General features: G+C 37.2%; 1 protein-coding gene across 1 annotated transcript in view; it reads right to left on the bottom strand.

The window, feature by feature from the left end:
• Positions 1-415: 415 nt before the first annotated feature.
• ADAM7 (ADAM metallopeptidase domain 7) overlaps positions 416-20866 on the bottom strand; it is a gene marked incomplete at its 5' end in the record, with an annotated part of 76858 nt that continues 56407 nt past the window's right edge. The window contains 10 exons of the mRNA XM_080675482.1: positions 416-780; positions 1838-1894; positions 7824-7923; positions 8307-8412; positions 8932-9010; positions 10887-10967; positions 16732-16918; positions 18112-18214; positions 18609-18804; positions 19857-19946. Coding sequence (XP_080531608.1) covers positions 736-780; positions 1838-1894; positions 7824-7923; positions 8307-8412; positions 8932-9010; positions 10887-10967; positions 16732-16918; positions 18112-18214; positions 18609-18804; positions 19857-19946 — 1044 coding nt within the window. The 3' untranslated portion in view covers positions 416-735. The remainder of the gene's footprint in view (positions 781-1837; positions 1895-7823; positions 7924-8306; positions 8413-8931; positions 9011-10886; positions 10968-16731; positions 16919-18111; positions 18215-18608; positions 18805-19856; positions 19947-20866) is intronic.

Here is a 20866-nt window from a genome sequence, read left to right as displayed (position 1 = left end):
GGGAGTAAATTTTCTGAAATTCTTATAAACCTCTGACTTCTCTGTCAGGTTCTAAGGAATTCTAAAGATTTGAGAATTTAAAAATTAAATTCTAAGAATTTAGAATTAATCAGGAACATTTCAAGTCCTCCAATGCTGTCAAAACCATTTTAAGAATTATTCTGCAATTAGGGTGACTGTTCCGTCTCCTTCACTAAAAGGAAATGAGTAAAACAGTCATCTACCTTTTAATTAGCACTGAATTCCTTGGCTTTCTGTGGGAGAGAATTTCACTTAACCCAGAATGAGTGGTAATCATGTCATGTTCAGATGAAGGTAAGTACTTTCATACTCCCAAGGCACTAACCTTATACAAACACTGTTTTGTTTTGTTTTTTGTTTGTGTGTTTTTTTTTTGTTTTTTTGTTTTTTTTTTGCTTCTTAGACTCAGGATTGTAATTTATTGTCTTCAAGGTTTTGGTTCCTTTTTAAGTAACTATACTAATATTTTATAGGGAAATACTAGAGCAAGGAGACGGTTTATATTGGTAGTAAGCTAAAGAGGTTTTGAAAAACTATAATGACTTTTGTAGCATATGTCTACACTACAGGTTATGAATTCTACAGGCAAATAATTACAGAAAGAAGTTGTTTCTTTTCAATGTTTTCTGTCTGGATAAAAAACATTTGAAAAACTACCAACATTTGTGTAGCGAATATTGAGGGAAGGTTGTGAAGATCATGCATCCAGCAGCCTCAACCTAGACTTGCGCAGCCATTTTGGATATCCAATTTCAAGCTCTAAATAGAAACATATGGTTAAAATAAGTTGTTTTGGTAAAATCTATAAGCATGTACTATTTCAGTTACTTATTCATATCTACTAATTGCAATAATCTTTCTGGATATTGCTGTACTACGTTTATCGACATTTCCCAGCTCTCCTGAGCCAGGGCTAATTAAGCAGTTATTGTAAAATGAATGAGCCTATCACAAAAGAAAGAAAACCATTTAGTTTTTCATTAGAGGAAGCCAGTTTGTTTGCACTAGGAGTGCCTCTCTTCACACTCCAGCATGAGACAGGTTCATCATTGTGAAGAGGTAGGGCAATTAGAAATATCCCTTCTTCCCCATCCCAACAACAAAGGTGTATTGGGCAGGATTTCTTGTAAGAATGCTTTGTGAGGGGAAGCTTCATATTAAACCAGTACACTGTAGACACTCAACAAAAGTCAATGAATGGACGAAAGAAGGAAAGAAAACAAAAACTCTAAAATGTAGCCAAACAGTCCTAATTTTGTCTCCCTTTGATAATTTTGTCTCCCTCCACAATTTTGATAAATTTTCTAACACAGAGATAAATTTTCTAACGTACACAAAAGTGAAATTCTCCCTCAGATACAGTCAGTTATTGATTTGGTAAGTGAACTTCGATAAACCAATCATGAAAAAAACAACAACAACAACCTTTACCATTAGAAATGATACCTTTTCTGTGATTGCCAGTACTATTATGTCCTTTAAAATACTTCATGAGAACCCATAAATTTGTATACACTGGCCAATAAAAGTTTGAGAATAAAGTTTTGTTTTTGTCATTATATTTTGAAACTCTGACACTTGAATTCTAGCTCGCTCTTTTGGTCAGGTTGAAACTCTTGAATTAAAGCATGCCCTTCTAGATTATCTTAGAAATGTTAGCATATCAGAGGAAACAATGTCGACCATCCTATTCTTTTTGATAAGAGCAGAGGATGTTCCTAGTCAGTCAACGAGCATGTAAAGAACACAAAAGGACGCTAGCCTTTGAAAATGTAAACGGGGGATGAGGGAAGTGCCACCTGTCTTGGGAGCCTACCATTTTGGCATGTGGATTGGAATCTTCAAGTCCTCTTGGCTCTCTACTTGCAGGTTTCTATAATAAATAAATGCTGTGTCAGGAACTGCATCAGATATCATACATAGACACACATGCACATGTGCACATACACATGCAGAACACATCTTCCTGATTCATGAAAAATCTAAGATAGTTTGTAAATTCCTATGGGATAGGGTGGGGGAGGTGATTCTGGTTAAGTGAAGTTTTATCAGAAACTATTTTTCCTTGTAAACCTTGTGAATCTCGCCAAAACCGGTTTGGCTCAGTGGATAGAGCGTCAGCCTGCGGACTGAAAGGTCCCGGGTTCGATTCCGGTCAAGGGCATGTACCTTGGTTTCGGGCACATCCCCAATGGGAGGTGTGCGGGGGGCAGCTGACCCATGTTTCTCTCTCATCGATGTTTCTAGCTCTCTATCCCTCTCCCTTCCTCTCTGTGAAATATCAATAATATATATTAAAAAAAAAAACCCTTGTGAATCTCTCCAACAATATATTTGGTAATAGATTTACAAACATTTCTCAAGATCTTTCATTCAAAAAGTATATCTATTGAAATTCCAGTAAAACCAACTTATGAAAAGGACTGTACTGATTGCATGTGCAGCATCTTCTTAAATCATCTTGTGTGATAGGCAGATTCTGTGGAAGTACAGACAGAAAACTATCTTTTCAATTTTTTTAATTGATTTCAGAGAGATGAAGGGAAAGGGAGAGGGAGAAAGAGAAACATCAATGATGAGAGATAATCATCCATAGTCTGCCTCCTGCATGCCCCCTACTGGGGAATGAGCTGGAAATCTGACCAGGAATCGAACTGTGACCTCATGGTTCATGGGTTGATGCTCAACCACTGCACCACACTGGCCTGGCTGAACACTATCTTAATCACATCCTTTTAGCTATGAATAAAGATGACATAATGATAATTGCTAATTTACAAGAAACATACAATTGAGAGTCTTGGTGCATTCAGCACCCCGTTCTCAGTAAGAAGCATCCTGCTCTGTGACCTTGAGGATATAGATGTAGAAACAGCCACCAGCATTTTGGGTGATCTTAGAAAGCCTGTAATATTCTTTTTTGACTTAGTCTCTAATGTTTGAGTGTGCTGATTTGGCTAATCTGTTTCTCTCTTGTCAAGACTGATCATGGACTACACCTCCTCAGTCAGTGGAAAGTCCTCAGGTTGATCAAGGATCCATTGGAAGCCATCTTTGGATATTGACTCCTGAGAACCTGGGCCAGGACTAGGGTGAGGTGAGCGAGGCATTTGTCTTGTCACAGGAACAACATTTAAAAGAGACACATACATACTCAGTAATTGTGATAATACTATAAAATTAATTTCCAAGATTTCATGATGAACACAATTCCAATATTGTAAATAAAGACCATCTCTGACTGTGTACTTGCATGAACCATTGTGCTCTTCCCACCTGAATCCCAGCCCTACAGAGACCTAGAAAGTGTCTTATTTCTGCCTCAAATAAGAGAGTTATATTATATTTTTGGATCTTTTCAAGGAACCAACGAATGGTCAAGTGACATCAAAATTATTACTGCAATGAACAAACTGGCACAACTAACAGAAAGGAGGCAAGGGGCTATACCAGTGTGATGTAGAGAGGACTGGAGAAATGGCTTGGAAGCCTCTCCAGGGACTCTGCAGTTCTTCACTGGTGAAGGGAAATACTATGAACCTGCAATTAGTATTCAAGCCAGTATGACTCTGTTCCAAGTCCATGAAATAAATGTCCAGCCATCCCTGGAATACAGTCCTAGTAAATGTACAAATATTAAAATACATGGAAACAGCCTTCTTCCTAGGTTGTTCTCTTGTGGTGGATGAGTCTCAGATTTTATCTATAAAGCCAACTCACATATGAGAAGGGTAGAAGCTTTTTTTCCATATTATGTTATGAGTAGCACAAGGCACACCTGTTAGCCTCTGAATCTTAGTATCTTCAATTGTCTGGGTGCCTGCAATTCCACAACCATTATATCCCTTTGGACCTTGAAGGTCTTTGCAGACCTTCAGAACTTACTAGGGTAATACACATATGCCTGACTGAGGTTACCCCTGTAAAGTGCTTTCCGTTAACCCCCGCAGATGTTAATATAACGAGAAACGTGTTCCAGTGGAAACAGGACCTAGGAGAGGCATTGGTGCAGAGCAGAGCTTAGCCAAACCCCATTGATGTAATAGGGAAAGGACAACAACGACTTTTCCCAAACCAATTTTGCTGAGAGAACCGGCCTTGCTAGATAAATAATGTGTCCAACAAACACCAGCTAAATCACTATTATGTATATGATTTTATGACAAATACAACAAGTCTAAACCAAGCATTTGCATACACTTTCTTAGTTAAACCTCAAGTTAAACATACACATTGACATCATTATCTGATTTTGTCTCATGAAATCTTAGTATAACCTCAAAACATCATCACACAATATATTCTACCCATTTGAGTGCACAATTAAGACTTGTTTTTATCATCTTGGGGTCACCACTGGTGTAATAAAAGCACAAATGGATAAATATAAGAAACCACCATATAATCAGAGAAAGATGATCTGTCTGTCCCTAAATACTCCAGTGAAGTTCAGAAGAAGCATTTCTGCTCTAGGTCATACATGTGTTCCTGGGTGTAGGGTGGGAGCAGGTTCTATATTATTGTGCAGAAAAAGCACAGGGCATATGGGACATAAATAATCATATGATTTTATTATCTTAGTCTGATAATGCAGAAATAAACAAAGCATTCAAAACCTCTGGAGCTGTGTAACCAGACCACTGTGAACCCCAAAACTCCCTGTTTTAAATTATTGGCACCATTATGTTTTCATTGGCATGTGCAACCAGCTGTGGTCAGTTGATAGTTAGCCTCAAAATTTAAGGCTTATACTCCCTCCTTGAAACAGTCCCATTGGGCAGTTTCATCGGGATAATCTTATCAATTTTAACTGATAATCTTATCAGTTTTATCGGGATAATCTTAATTACTTTTTCAAGAAAATGCCTTTATAGCTTCTTAAGCTGCACTCACAGTTGTGTGTTTTTTTTAAATGTGTTTGTGTGTGTGTGTGTGTGTATCTTTAGTGAGCTAACTGCATAGAAAATCATGGCTGTTGTTAAAGGCACTAAGCAAGCCACTACTTGTAGGGACTTCTGCAGGATTGGCAGTTCATTTTTTAGGTCTTAATATGTTACTAAGACTATATATTGCATATATATAATTTATTGCTAAATATATATTCTAAAGTTATTTTAATAAACTTTTCCCTTTAGTGTAAAATATACACAGAGATGCACAAGTATTAAGTGTAGAGATGGATGAATTTTCACAAATGGGTACCTCTGTGTAACCAACTCCCACCCAGATCCAAAAGCAAAACTTTACCTCCTGCGCTGAAGACGCTCCCTTCTCTGTTGTAACTAATACCCTGACTTCTAATACCATAGCTTAGTGTTGCCAATTCTTGACCTTGGTATAAATTGAATCATGCAGTTTGCTTGTGGATTTGGTGTCTTGCTGAAGAGTATGTGAGATTTATCCATGTGGTTGTAGATATCAGTATGTCATCTATTATTCTTTGTCTTTAGTTTTCATTGTATGAATACATAGCAATTTGTTTTATTGTGAGAACATTATTGTAAGTGGCTTCCAATTCCACAGGACACATTTATGTTGGGTTTATACCTATGGCAGGAATTGCTGGGTCACAGGCCATGTGTATGATCAGCTCTAATACATAGTACCGATTTTCCCCATTGTTTATACCATTTACATTTTCATTAGTTATGTTTGAGAGTTTTCATTGTCCATATCCACTAGTATTTGGTATTGTTGTCCTTTATTTACGTTTAGTCAGTTCATGGGAAAATACAATACAGATAAAACACACACAAATAGATTCAGGGCTTAATGAAACATTGATGGTGAATATCCTTGCAATCACTGCATTTGTTGAGAAATAAAACTGCCATTTCAAGTTTCCTATCATTATGCCCATCCACACCCCCTCCCCAAATTAGTCACTTTCCTGGCTTAAAATAATGACATCTTCCTTGTGTGTCAGTTTATTTTAGCCCCAAATATTTATTTCTCAACCCTATAACTTAGTCCTATCATTTTTAAATTTTAATTTTTGTAAGAAAGAGATGCATGTATTTATGTGCATTCATCTTTCACCTATAAATATGATGTTAGCTATAGGTTGTTGTTGTTGTTTTTGTAGATATCTTTTATCAGGTTCAGTAAGTTCCCTTATATTTCTAGTTTACTAGATTTTATCAGAAATAGATATTAGATCTTTTGAAAATGTTTTTCTTGCTTCATTTTCTTGAAATAATCATATGATTTTATTATCTTAGTCTGATAATGCAGTGAATTAGCTTGAGTGATTTCTTAAATGTTAAATTTGCCTAGTATTCCTGGGATTAATTCCAACTGGTCACAATGCATATCCTTTTTTATATATTGTGAGATTTAATTGGTTAAAAACTAATAATTTATGCACCTGTATTTATTAAAAGTATTGGCAAGTAGTTTTTTCAGTTATAATGACTTTGTCTAGGTAACAGAAAAATACGGAGCTCATGAAATGAGTTGGGAAGTAACTATTTTCTCTCATTTTCTGGAAGAATTTATATGTAATTGGTATTATGTCATCGTTAAATGTTTAGTAGAATTCATTAGTAAAGCTATATGGGCATAGAGTGTTCTTTGTGGAAAGGTTTTTGCTACAAACTCAATTTCTTTATTACATGGATACAGGGCTATTCAGGTTATTTCTTCATGAGTAAGCTTGGGGATTTGTAACTTTCAAAAAGTTTGCTATCTCATGACATGATCATATTGAAATGATGCTTTTTCATAATATTCTCTAATTATCAATTGAATAAGTGTATAATCCGTGATGTCACCTTTTTGATTTCTGGAAGTCTCTTATTTTTATTCTGATCAGTCTGGTTGAAGGTTTATAATATTTATTAATCTTCTCTACAAAACAGCTTTGTGTTAATTGATTTTTCTCTGTTATCTATTTCATCAGTGACTAATCTAACATTTTATTTTTTCCTGTTCTCTGCTTACATTGAGTTTCATTTGTTTTACTTTCTCTTGTTTCTTAAAGTGAAAGCTGAGGTTGTTGACCTGATACCTTTCTTCTTTTCTGAACATAAGCAAGTAGCGCTGCAAGTTTCCTTTAATTACTAATTTCAATGTTTCCCATAAATTTTGATATATTGTGCTTCCTTTCCTTGTAATTTAAAATACTTTCTAATTTTTCTTTCAATTTTTTTCTTTGACTCATGGATTCCTTGGAACTTGTTACCTAATTTTTTTTAAAAAATATATTTTATTGATATTTTACAGAGAGGAAGGGAGAGGGATAGAGAGCTAGAAACATCGATGAGAGAGAAACATCGATCAGCTGCCTCCTGCACACTCCCCGCTGGGGATGTGCCCGCAACCCAGGTACATGCCCTTGACCGGAATCGAACCTGGGACCCTTCAGTCCGCAGGCTGACGCTCTATCCACTGAGCCAAACCGGTTAGGGCTTGTTACCTAATTTTTAATTGGGGATTTTCCCAGTATCTTTCTGTTACTTATTTTTAATATGATTTTATTTTGACAACATATTTTGTATAACTTCAGTTCTTTTAAATGTACTAAGACATTTTCCCCTTAATATGGTTTATATTTGTATTTTTCCAATAGTGCACAAATCAATACTTTATTTAACCAATATAGTTTTCTCTGAAATAGTGTCTTGGTTTGCTTGGGTCTTGCCATTCTCTCCCTCCCCATATGTAGACTGAAGGCTTGGTATGAAATTGTGTTAAACTGTTCTGCATCTCCTACCTCATTTAGATTTAGGGCTACTTCCACTTCAAACACACATTACTTAACTTTTTAAGTTAACCAACTATTGCAAATGAAATTTTCTTACGTGTAGGGGATGAATATCAGGTAAGATTGGCTCAGTCCTGGTTTGCAGCTCATCACCAAAGTATCCTTTATTCTCCACTCCCAGTCTATCTCGAGGTGGGCTGTCAAAAGGAAGTGGAACATTGATACAAGCTAGGGGAATAGACCTGTGGTTAACATTAAATCAACAAGGAGATTTTTAAAAGATGGATACTCTGGTTACACCCTATAACAATTAAATAAGAGGGAGAAACCAAAATTAGGGTAAAACAAACAAACAAACAAACAAACATAAAACCCAAGACAACAACCCTGTAATTTCAATGTGCCATCAAGTTGGGGAACTACTGGGATAAACATTGGGATTAGAACTTGATATACGGCTACTCTTACTTGGTCTTTAATAAGAGGTTATATTTTGCCTCCATCGAGTACCCTCTATGGACACAAAGCCAATATAGTCTCAGTAATGGCCTTCTTCAACACATAGGGAAGACAGACATACCTCTGAACTTGCTTCAATTTAATACAGTTTAGGTAGCGAATTAAAAATGCGATTCCCCCAATACCGATGATACCCAGGACAAGGACTACAACCAGGATGGAGATATCTGAAATGGTAAAAAACAACAAAAAACAAACAACCATGAGCTTCAACCAGGATTTAAACTTTAGGACAGTAGAATATTAACATTTAACTGAGCTGTTAGAGACCAGTTCTCTATTCCTTAAAATACTTTGATTCCTCTTCCCCACAATTTTTATATTTTAAAGGAAAAGGCTATAATATTATACAAATTACCATCTATGTTAGCAATGAACACTCCTTATGTTTAAGGGAACCACAATCAACAGAAAAGTTTCTATTTTCGGTTATTAACAGACTATAGAAAAAGCCTTTTTGGGTTATGGGCTCTTAGAAGACCTAATGCAAATTTAGGAAAAGATAAATTAATTCTAAAAACAATGGGAGTAAATTCAAATGTGAGTATTTAAACATGTGAAAAAAAGACCATATAAATACATGCAGAAACACAACATATATGCAGTAGACTCAGAAAATAAGGAAAAAGCTTTTTCACTGGCTAAGCTTTTGATATATGCAGGATAGTATATTCTAGGATGCTCACTGGTAACATTTAAGGATTCTTCCCATTCCACAATTATCTCTTCTTCCTCACATTGGCACTGGAGTTCACTGCCATCCACCTGGAAGAGCAGTCAATCATAATGTTACCAAATGACTGACATAAGCTGTGTTTTGTACTTCATGTACTTTAATGCTAGCTAGTAATACATCACACGCACACACACACACACACACACACACACACACACACTTTTTTATTGATTAATTAAACTGTGTACTAAAATCAATTTTTGAAAGAAATAAGCAAAAACAAAAAATACAAGAATCAACCACCTTTGAAGATGTTTGAGCAAGAGAATGATTCAAAAAAATTAAAACCAGATAAACAAGATGGCTTGAGTTATATTTCCAGAAAGCATCAATTGTATTAAAGGAACAGTCCCTGGTAAAGTTGAATATATCACAGTCAAGAACAAACTCTAACTAGGCTTAATAATGAGGGAATATTAATCTGGGATAAAAGTGAGGGAACTATGCTTAGTTCATCAAAGAGTATTGTGCAATACTTAAGAACATATACTCTTTCTGTGTTTAAATATCAACTTTTCCTTTCACATAAACTAAGTTTAACTTGTCCTCCATTTGTAAAAATAGGCATAGGAATAGGACTCACCTTTTTAGTTGTTATGAAATTTTAAAATTTTATATATATATATATATATATATATATATATATATATATATATATAGTATTTGAAAGAGTACCTGATATATATACAACTAAACTCTCTATATAAATGTTACTGATTACTTGGGCTTAGGAAAGATGTTACCCACAAACATGACTGCTAGGCACTGCTATTATTGAATAGTATCGAGTAAAAAAATATATAATGATTTGTTTTTTTTTGGTTTGTTTTTCAAAAACTTTAGGTGAATGTTGACATGATGTAATTTAACTATAAGTGATATTATGATGGATCCAACTTTAAACTTTAGGTGTCCATCTTTTGCTATAAATTCTGCCTGTTACTGAGTTTTCATTTTATGCATTCCTCAACTCAAGGACATTTTATGTGCTTAAGTACTGGGTTTCTAGATTACCAGTCTAATAATAAAACATATACTTGCAATATTGGTGTTATATATATCTATATATATCTATATATATCTATCTATATATATATATCTATATATATATATATATCTCCTATCTAATAAAAGAGTAATATGCAAATTGAACATCAGTCCAACACACAAGATGGCTGCCCCCATGTGGTCAAAGATCCTGTCCCCATGTGGACACAAGATGGCCGTGACAAGATGGCCAGCAGGGGAGGGCAGTTGGGAGGGACCAGGCCTGCAAAGGAGGGCAGTTGGGGGCGATCAAGCCTGTAGGGGAGGGAAGTTAGGGGTGACCTGGCTGGCAGAGGAGGGAAGTTGGGGGCAACCAGGTCTGCAGGGGAAGGCAGTTAGGGGCAAACAGGCTGGCAGGAGAGCAGTTAGGCATCAATCAGGCTGGCAGGAGAGTGGTTAGGGGGTGATCAGGCTGGCAGGCAGAAGCGGTTAGGGGCAATCAGGAAGGCAGGCAGGCGAGCAGTTGGGAGCCACCAGTCCTGGATTGTGAGAGGGATGCCCAACTGCCTGTTTAGGCCTGATCCTACCGGGATCGGGCCTAAACGGGCAGTCGGGCATCCCTTGAGGGGTCCCAGATTGGAGAGGGTGCAGGCTGGGCTGAGGGACACCCCACCCCCCCGTGCACAAATTTCATGCACTGGGCCTCTGAGATATATATTATCTGGTTTGTCTCTTTGGATCAATTTTATTTATGTGAAAAACATTCCCAAACGTACACTTGATTTCAAAATCACTATACAAACATGTGCATGAGTATACACACACACACATGCACACACACACACACAGGCCAAAGAATAAGTCCTATGTAAATAAATGTCTGATAAGAGATTAATTTTAAAAGGAGCAAAATCTTACAGCATTTTCATTGCACTGAAAGGAGCAATTAGTTGAATTGTAGAACTTCTCAAAATTCACACATTCACCATTGATGCACACCTAGAAATAAAATAACCAAGATATATTGGAATTACTTATTCTTACAATTTACATATTTTTTTCTATTATAAATAATCACAGGTAGAATATTCCGTGGAATAAGAAATCCTCTATAAAGGTTTGATAGCTGGTATTCACAACATCATTTATTAAAGATACTGTACTTTCCCCATTGTAAATTCTTGGTGCCTTTGTCAAAGGTTAGTTGACTGTATATGCATAGATTGCATAGATTTGTTTCTCAGCTCTATTCTGTTCCATTGATCTAGATGTCCATTTTTATCCCACGACCATGTTGTGTAAATTACTACATAGTTTGGAATAAGATGGTTCTAACTGTTCTTTACTCAAAATTGCTTTGCTTATTTGGAATCTTTGTGGTTCATACAAATTTTAGAACTGTTTTTCCTATTTCTGTAGAGAATACCATTGGATTTTGGTAGTAATTGCATGGAACCTGCAGATTATTTTGGGTAGTATGGGTATTATAACAGCATTTATTCTTCCAATTTATGGACACAGAATATCTTTCAATTTATTTGTGTCTTCAATTTCTTTCATTAAAGTCACATTTTTCAGTGTATAGATTTCACCTCCTTGGTTAAAAATACTTTTAAGTATTTTATTGTTTTTGATATAAGTGGGAGAGTTTTCTTAATTTCTTTTTCAAATAGTTTGTTTTCATTTTTGTTGACTTCATTGTGTGAAGGTAAGTATAAATGTCCTTCTCTTTCTATGAATTCTTCCTGGTGTTGAGTTTTCATTTTATGCATTCCTCAGCTCAAGGACATTTATTGTTATTATTTCTTTAATTATATTTTACCTCTATTATGTTTTATTTATCTAAGAATTCCTAGATATCTCTACTAGATCTGGATTAGATTTCTTAGAACTATTTTTCCTGTTTTCATTTCTTTTTTATTTTTTTTCTGTTAATCCTCAATGGAAGATTTTTTTCCTCATTGATATTTTTTTTTTCAGAGAGAGTGGAAGAGAGAGGGAGAGACACAGAGAGAGAAGCATGGATGTGAGAGACACATCGATTAGTTGCCTCCTGCATGCACCTGGACTAGGGCCGGGAATTGAGCCTGCAACCCAGGTACGTGCCCTTGACCAAAATTGAACCTGCAACCATTTGGCCCATGGGCTGATGCTCTAACCACTGAACAAAACCAACTAGAGCTATTTTAAAAAATTTATTGATCTTAATTTTCTGTGTTAAGAAGTTAAGCTTCTAATTTACTATTTTTATGTAGTACATATTTGATGGCTTGCTGTCCAAATTACAAATAAACTAGCAGCCATGATTTATTTTGTACTTTGAAGGCTCTGCTTCTTAATTGCAAATGATAACATTTTAGGATTTAATATTCTTTTAAATTGTATTAAGTATAAATTTAACTTTTTTTCAAAAGGACTATCCTCTTTTTTTTTAATGTATACATGTTTCTTAAGGGACTGTCATCTCTGATTCTTCAGACTGGTCTCCACTATTCAATTATTTTATGTCTGTTGTTGTTTGTCCTCTTTGCTTATTTTTATGGAACAGATTTTCAATATACAGTCATATGTCACTTCATGACAGAGATATGTACTGACAAATGTGTCATTAGGTGATTGTGTCGTTGTGCAAATATCATAGAGTGAATTTATACAAACCTAGATGGTATAGCCTACTATACAGCTAGGCTGCATGATACAGCCTGTTGCTCTTAGGCTACAAGCCTGTACAGAATACTGTAGACAATTATGTTACAATGATAACTATTTGTGTATCTAAACACAGAAAAGGTACAGAAGTATTATATAAAAGATAAAATATGATACACCTGAAGAGGGCTTACCATGAATGGAGCTTGCAGGACTGGAAGTTGTTCTGGCCAGTGAGTGAATGGTGAGTGAAGGTGAAGGCCTAGGACATTACCATACACTACTGTAGACCTTAGACACACAGTCTCATGATCCCTTCTGCTTCCTTCCAACAGTGTTAGAAAGAGAATATTGAAATGGTCGGTGCTGCTTCATGAACAGGGATGTGGGCTGGATTAGTGGGAAATATTGAGGGGAAACTGACTGGGAAAGGCATAGATCACTATAATAATTACTGGCAGGAGGGAGTGAAAGGTGACCTGAGGATAAGGATAAGTAGGAATAAGAAACTGAGACGGAGAGACAAAGGAACGGAGGGGATAGGCATGGCGATACAGTTTTGTCTATTGGATGTTGGAGCAGTGGTCAGATTTTGGAACTTTGTAGTATTCCTAAGAAAAGAGGGCGTTTAACATAGAAAGGGTGTAGAACTGAGGACCCAATATTTTGACTTTGGAAATTTTTTTGTTTTGTTCTATTGACTCTACCTGTCACAAAGGTCTCTGTTTGTCATTAAATGAATGCATAAATAAAACTTATCTATGCTTTCTGTCATTACAACCTGAAAATATTTCCACAGTACAGAGACAGGCTACCACAGAAAGTTTTTTTTACTAAAGTGGCAATGGCACGTAATAGTTGTTAAAAGGGGAAGGGATTGAGAAGTGCAGATTGGTAGTTACAGTACTCTGTCATGAGGCTGTACAGTACAGGGTAGGGAATATCTATATATATAAAAGCCTAAGCAACTGTTATGACTGAACGACTGGAACGACAGGAACGACTGAATGACCAGCTGGTAGCTATGATGTGCACTGACCCAGACCTTGCTGCTGGGGTCCTGACAGCCCCAAATCTGGTTCACCTGCACCCTGGACCCAGACAGGGTGAGATGGCCCCAATCAGCCCTGATTGCCGGCCAGGCCTATGGACCCCACCTGTGCATGAATTCGTGCACCAAGCTTCTAGTAGTCAATAATATTGTAATAACTATGTATAGTGCCAGTTGAGTACTGGCAATATCAGGGGCACACTTTGCAAAGTATATATGATTGTCTAACCAATATGCTGTACACCTGAAACTAATAGAAAATAAAATAAAATAATTTAAAAATGGAAAAAAAATCTCATTTAAAGAAAAAAATACTTATTACTATACGTTACTGCCTATGGACCTGCGTCCTTGTACAGGATCTTAGGTCCTCCACAGAGAATTTACAGCAGTGTGCTCTGAAGACAATCAAGCTGCATGGAGGGCTGTAGTGCCCTCTAAGTGTGCAGTGCTGGGGGAACAAGCTCCTCTGTGCCAAAGCAAGTCAGTGGTGACAGGCTGGGATGTGATCTCTGCCCTCAAAATTGAGGTGCTGTCAGTGAGAGGCAATCTATTGCCACACCCTGAAGATATTTCTCCCATCAGAGAAAAAAGTCTTCTGAACCATCTGTCCTTCCATTTCTTACAGAAAATCCAGCTCCATTATAATCTCATGGGACCATCATTGTATATGCAATCCATTGTTGACCAAAACATTGTTGTGCAATACACGACTATACATGATTGAACACTGGGAACATTGCCTTAAAACCCATGAAGTTAAGTCTCAACTAGAGAGAAATAGTGAGATACTTATTTTAATTTGTCCATTTTTTTATGTTTAATAAAGAAAGAACAACAGAGAGTTTTACAGCAATTCTTTTGTGTCAGAATACAGATTAATCTCCTTTTCTTCCCTCTCTCCTCTCCTCTTCTCTCTCCACTCTATCCTTCTCTTCACTTCTCTTTCCTTCCCTTTTTTGATTATCTACTAGAGGCCTGGTGCATGAAATTCTTCCCCAGGGGTAGGGGGTCCCTCAGCCTGGCCTGTGCCCTCGGGGGATGTCTGACTGCTGGTTTGTGGGAGGCAACCAGTGGGGGCACTCGCCAGCCGGCCCCACCTCCTGATCACCGCCGCCGGTTACCTCCCTGAGGGGCCAAACACTCAACACAGGAGCTCCTGCATTGAGCTTCTGCTTCCTGGTGGTCAGTGCATGTCATAGCGACCAGTTGTTCCACCAGTCATTCTGCTCTTCAGTCAATTTTCATATTAGGATTTTATTATATTCCTAAGTTCTGTAGTATAACTAAGAAAAAAGGGCACCCAGGGGCCTTGGGATACTTTTGCTCTCTTATCCTACATCAAATTAAAAGGCCTGGAAGGGATGAGTGTGGAGTAGAGGGAGTCAATGGGAAAAAAAAGGGGACATCTATAATACTTTCAACAATAAAGATAAATTTTAAAATAAGGTATGGAAATATTTTTTAGTTATGATTACAATGTAAAAAGAAATGTACCCAGAAAAAATAACTACTAAGAGAAACCAGAATTTTTTTATGCATTTTAAATTCCATATGTCTAAAAATAGTATCTTATTGTAAAAATGAAATGAAAAATCCTGTTCCCATTGTCTTTGTGATACCTCTATAGACTGGCATTTGTCACACAGGGATTCTCTCATTAGGAATTGGGTCAGGAACTGGCAAGGTTGTGACTGTGCACTTCTGGACTAAAGCCCCTCTTATAAGAATAAGTACATGATCACAATGTACTTATGAGATCAAAACGGGTTCCTTAACAACTGCTCCCCTATCAACCCCTCTGTTCAATTCCTGTCACTCTTAATGGGGTTCAAGGAAGGGGATGTCATACTTCTGCTTTGTACGTCTGGCTGATTTTCCTGACCTGAAGTGAATAAAACATTGTTTGCTAATTTTTTCAACCTGATGCTTCACACTTTATCTTGTTGAAAATCCCTGAACTTTCTAGCTCGTAGTTAGTACACACAATTTAATTTTCACAAATATAGATACCTTATCATTTTGATATTTATTTAGTCATTTTCATGGGAAAGTATATAGTTAAATATTTGGTCTTTATTAATTTTTTTTAACTCCAATCCTTTTTTTATTCTGAGTTTTTGTTTTCTAATTCAGCTCTTTATTACGCTACATGAAGGATATTGTAATGTTTGTGGATTTTTGCATAGAGAAGGGAAGCCATACCACAGAAAGTACTCAATTTCAAAAGAGCTGATTTAAAAAAAAATAAATTCTTATATGCTTTCCATATATGCTTGTGTTTGTAAACCTGGGTGAGTTGGCTGTTGTTGTTAGTATGCATTCTTAAGTTTTCTCAATAATAAGCCCTTTATAATCTGGCCTCATTCTACCTGTTCAATTTAATTTTATTCCAGTTCATCCAAAGCTGTAGCCACACTGAAATGATCAGTTACCTGACCATGCCATATACATTCTGTAGGTATCTATTCATAAAAAGTCGTTGCTCATATTCTGTGTTAAAAAATGTTCATCAAGTCAAAGCTGAAATGTCACTCATTGTAAGATGTCATTCTATGTTCTATAAGTGAAGTGGGTCCTTTGGACTCAAATGTACATTGATCACATCACTTTGAAAGCCTTTGTGTTGGGTCGTAATAATATAGTTCACTTAACCTATGAAATTCTCAAGTACGCTCATCTTTGCACCATCTATGTCCAGCAGTCACTGGCACCAGAGTATGTGCCCAGTAAATATGGCCCAATGAATAAAATAAATGAAAAATGTATGGCTGCTCCATAGCCAGATTAATTTAAAAATTATGTCTATAATTTTATTCAATGTCTTCTGTAAGATACGAATTAAGCACATTTATAATATTTACATATCATTTTGTATAATAAAGCTGAAATAAAATAAATATTTGTGAAAATGTCATTGCTACTCTGCTCAATACAAAAATGACCAATTTTTTTTTTCTGCTTTCTCTTATATAGGCCCTCTGGACCCAATTCTAGGATCCAAAGATGTTTTACAGCGGCTGAGCCAAGAAGGTTTAATCAAACAAAGAGTTTTCATCTTACCATTCCATCTCCACATTTTGTTCCAGGAGCAACCAGGCCCAAATCTCTAGGATTGTGGTATAAATAAAAGGTTTTGCAGTTAGCGGTGACATTCTGCTTTGGAGCCTTCATATGATAGATCTTTTCTTCTCCGAGGAAAGATGAGTGCTGCCCTCCGGTGCAGTATATCTTTCCACATTTGATATCTCTGGAGGAAAGGGACAGTGTTCTCAGTCTTGGGACCAGAATAGAACTTCGGAGACTAGGCTTGCCCTGAAGTGGCCTGGCCACTGCTTTCTAGGCCCGGGCTTGCCAGCCGGCTGCGAAAGGGCCAGGAGCAGGGTAGACTGTGGTGCAGTCCAGTCCGGACCCAGGGAACTGAGATGAACAGGCAAAGCTATAAATTGATCATATTTCTTTCTGATATCTTTGTGGCTCTCACAAATCTATATTAGCTTAAGCTTACAGAAGAGTACTTTTTAAAAATATATCTTATTGATTTTTTTACAGAGAGGAAGGGAGAGGGATAGAGAGTTAGAAACATTGATGAGAGAGAGAAACATTGATCAGCTGCCTCCTGCACAGTTTCTACTGGGTATTTGCCCGCAACCAAGGTACATACCCTTGACCAGAATCGAACCTGGGACCCTTTAGTCCACAGGCCCATGCTCTATCCACTGAGCCAAACCAGTTAGGGCCAGAAGAATATTTTTATTGTTAATTTGAATTAGCATAACTTGAATCAGGATGCTAAGATTTCTTTCTTGTTCTCCCTTGCATAGAGCACATTAGTTGATTCCTACAATAAACCCATGAGATGTGATTACTATAATCTCCGTTTTGAGGATTAGGAAGTAATTGTAAGTAAGGGAAGTTCAATGACTGCCCATTTTCACCTGCTGTTGTTGTCAGGCCAAATCCTGTTCCATGGCATGCAAAGCCCTGCCAAGTATCAGCAACAAACACAGACTCAGCTCACGCTTTTAAAAATCAGATCTAACTTCCAATTCTTCCATTTCTCTTCCAACTTCAGCTTCTACCTTTCTTGTCTGTTATGGCTTCACTCTTTCCTTCTCTCTTCCTCTTCTTACCTTTTCTACTTACTTTCTTCTTCCTCCTATTTGCTCCTTTCTCTTTTTTTTGTAGCATTTATTCCTCCCTTTCCCTCTGAAGAATATAACATCTTTCCTATCTTCCCTCTTTATAGTCTGTGACCTTCAGCAAATAAATACAGCACATAAATGCCAGCTGACACTGTCAGGGATGCATGCTCCCTCTCTTTCTACTTCCCTCGCCCCAGTCACCTCAGCAAAAAGAAGTTAACAGCTGCCAGAACAAGAGCCGCTCTGATCTGCCAAAACACTCTTGGAGGGCACTAATTCTTCCTCACAAGGCACTTACTTGTCTTCACAGGGAATTAATTTGCTTTTCTTGCTTTTGCAGTATCCGAATTTATCTCCCTTTTTATTCATGATGTAGCAGATATCAGGACTTCCTTTTGCTTCTGGGATGCAAAATGATAAAAGTAAAACAATGAAAGCATGAATATTGTTAATTATAAAATACTTAATTTTTTTCTCATGTAATTGAAATTTCAATGTTATGTAATGGTGAAGCAGAATGGAATAAATAAATAATTTAAAAATTATTCCCTCAGGATGATATTTAGTATGGATATAAAAAGTAATAAACATGCCTTAACCCACATGCTGATATAGTCAATTAATATTAGAGGTAATGTCAATTAATATTAAAGATAATATGTGAAGAGGTGCTAGGTAATATCTTTAAAAAATTCCACACATGGCATTATTTTCCATCTTTCCCCCTGTATAGAGCAATAACAGAGAAATAATGGCTATTAGCATTATCAGTCACCCACTGTAATTGTCTCTCACCATGATCAAACAATTCGGAGCACTGGTCGTCCCGGGTGGGACATCTCCCCATGAAGCAGTAGCCTTTCGCATTCTTGCAAGGCGTTCCATTTGCTTGGAATTGGTCCTTGGGACACCCAGAGGAGTGGCCTGTACACACTTCAGGAAAATCACATTCATCTTTTGCTGGTCTGCATAATGACCCTGATCTTTTCATCTGTTGAAGAAAAACAAACTGATTAAATCTTGGACACATTTAGATAGGTAAGGTTCAGTAAGTAGGAGGAAGATTGACCTGTTTAATTTATCTCGAAAAGTTTTTAGGACTGAATCATACTTTCCTTTTCCATTCCACTGAGAGTTATCATCATTTGTGAATGCTTTGGCTTTGATTAATTTAAGCAATGCCAAGATGGTGTTTTTGAAATTTGGTATTAGAACAGCATTGGGCAGTTGGGATGGGCATAAATTGAGAAATGAATAAATGTTCTGTTCTTCTGGACATAAATTGAGAAATGAATAAATGTTCTGTTCATCTTGTCTTCTTCAGTCTTTGCTCCAGCACTTCTCCCCTCCCCCAAAACCCCACCATCACACACACACACACACACACACACACACACACACACACACACACACACACACCTGGAAGCCCCTGACTATCAGGAGGAATCTCCATTCCCAAGAAATCAGATTTCTCCCATGAAGTAGAACCATCCTCTGACTATCATTGGAGGGCACTGCATGGAAGTATTCTCTCATTCAGCCATTCAATCTGCATTTAATTGTGCTGAGTTCTGAAACTATTTCAAGATGAGTAAGACATGCTTCCCTTTCCCTTTGATTTCACAATCTATGCACAGAGTCATTAGGATTTCTGGTCATCTTGCCTAGACACATATCTCCAATTCCAGCATTATCCTTTCCCCTATTTGTTCACTCCTGTTGGGATGCCAATCCATACCCAAACCCCAACCTGAGGCTGAATAGTTTGGTAATGATTTACAAAGAAACAAGAGTAATGTTAGCCATGTAACTCCATTTCTGAAACACTAACCACTGCATACCCACTTCTCCACTTCCCAGACCAAAACACTGCCCGGTGCTTAGAAGTCAGAGCATCTCAGAAGAGGTGCTGTTGTGTACAAGCAAGCTGAGCCCCAGTCTGGGATCAGTGGCATAGGATTTTAGCGGTCAGACAGCACTTTGGTCCTCTGATCACATAATCAACTAAAGATAGAGAAACCAGGTGCTAGCAAAGGATCTTACTTGACAAGATTCACAGCATTCTCCTTCTGCACAAGTAAATCCTGGCTTTAGCAGACATTTGTTGGCATCACAGCAAGGATTAGTGCACTCCTGGCAATAACCAAAAATTAAAATCAGAAAGTGGATTGCAGTTTGGCTCCTGTTTGAAGAGTTCATTAGCTTCTGGGTAATTTAGCATCACTTGTTTTTCAGAGTTAAATACAAATGCCTGGTCCTTAGCTATGACAGCTATACAAGGTGGGGGCAGAAGTAGGTTTACAGTTATTCGTATGGGAAATAATACAATAATGAATAAGAATACAAGAATGAACTCTGTGTTTCGCATACTCACTGCTGTAAACCTACATTTGCCAAACCGTTATAAAGACTACTGCTTGCCATTGGTGTTGGGACTTTTACTTTGTTTCCTTCCCACCTGGTTGCTCAGTATCCCAAAGTTCATGACCTCCCATTCTCCTGATGACTGTCCTCCAAGAGGGTCTTGCTGCTTCTCTATTCTAAAGGTTTGATGTGAGATAATACAACTTCTGAAGATCTGATTTCACATTTTCCTTAAGAATCCAAGTATTGCTGAAACCGGTTTGGCTCAGTGGATAGAGCGTCGGCCTGCGGACTGAAGGGTCCCGGGTTCGATTCCGGTCAAGGGCATGTACCTTGGTTGCGGGCACATCTTCAGTGGGAGGTGTGCAGGAGGCAGCTGATCGATGTTTCTCTCTCATCGATGTTTCTAGCTCTCTATCCCTCTCCCTTCCTCTCTGTGAAATATAAATAAAAAAAAAAAAAAAGAATCCAAGTATTTCAGGCTGAAATTTATTTTTAATGCATAATTAAATAATAACAGCAAGTTGGACACATACGCTCTATCTGCTCATAATTTAAACTGCAAACAAAACTGTCTGCATCCGGTCATCTAAGTTACTTCACATGCGAGGGTGAAACTGTGAACCATTACAAAGAAGCTGCATGAGCAAAGGCATCAATTTCAAAGTAAAAGCCTCTGTACATTTCAT

Source organism: Plecotus auritus (genome assembly GCF_963455305.1).
Source record: "Plecotus auritus genome assembly, chromosome: 6".
NCBI classification, from domain to species: Eukaryota; Metazoa; Chordata; class Mammalia; order Chiroptera; family Vespertilionidae; genus Plecotus; species Plecotus auritus.
The sequence above is the reverse complement of the archived record's forward strand: the minus strand, read 5'-3'. Positions and strand labels throughout refer to the sequence as shown.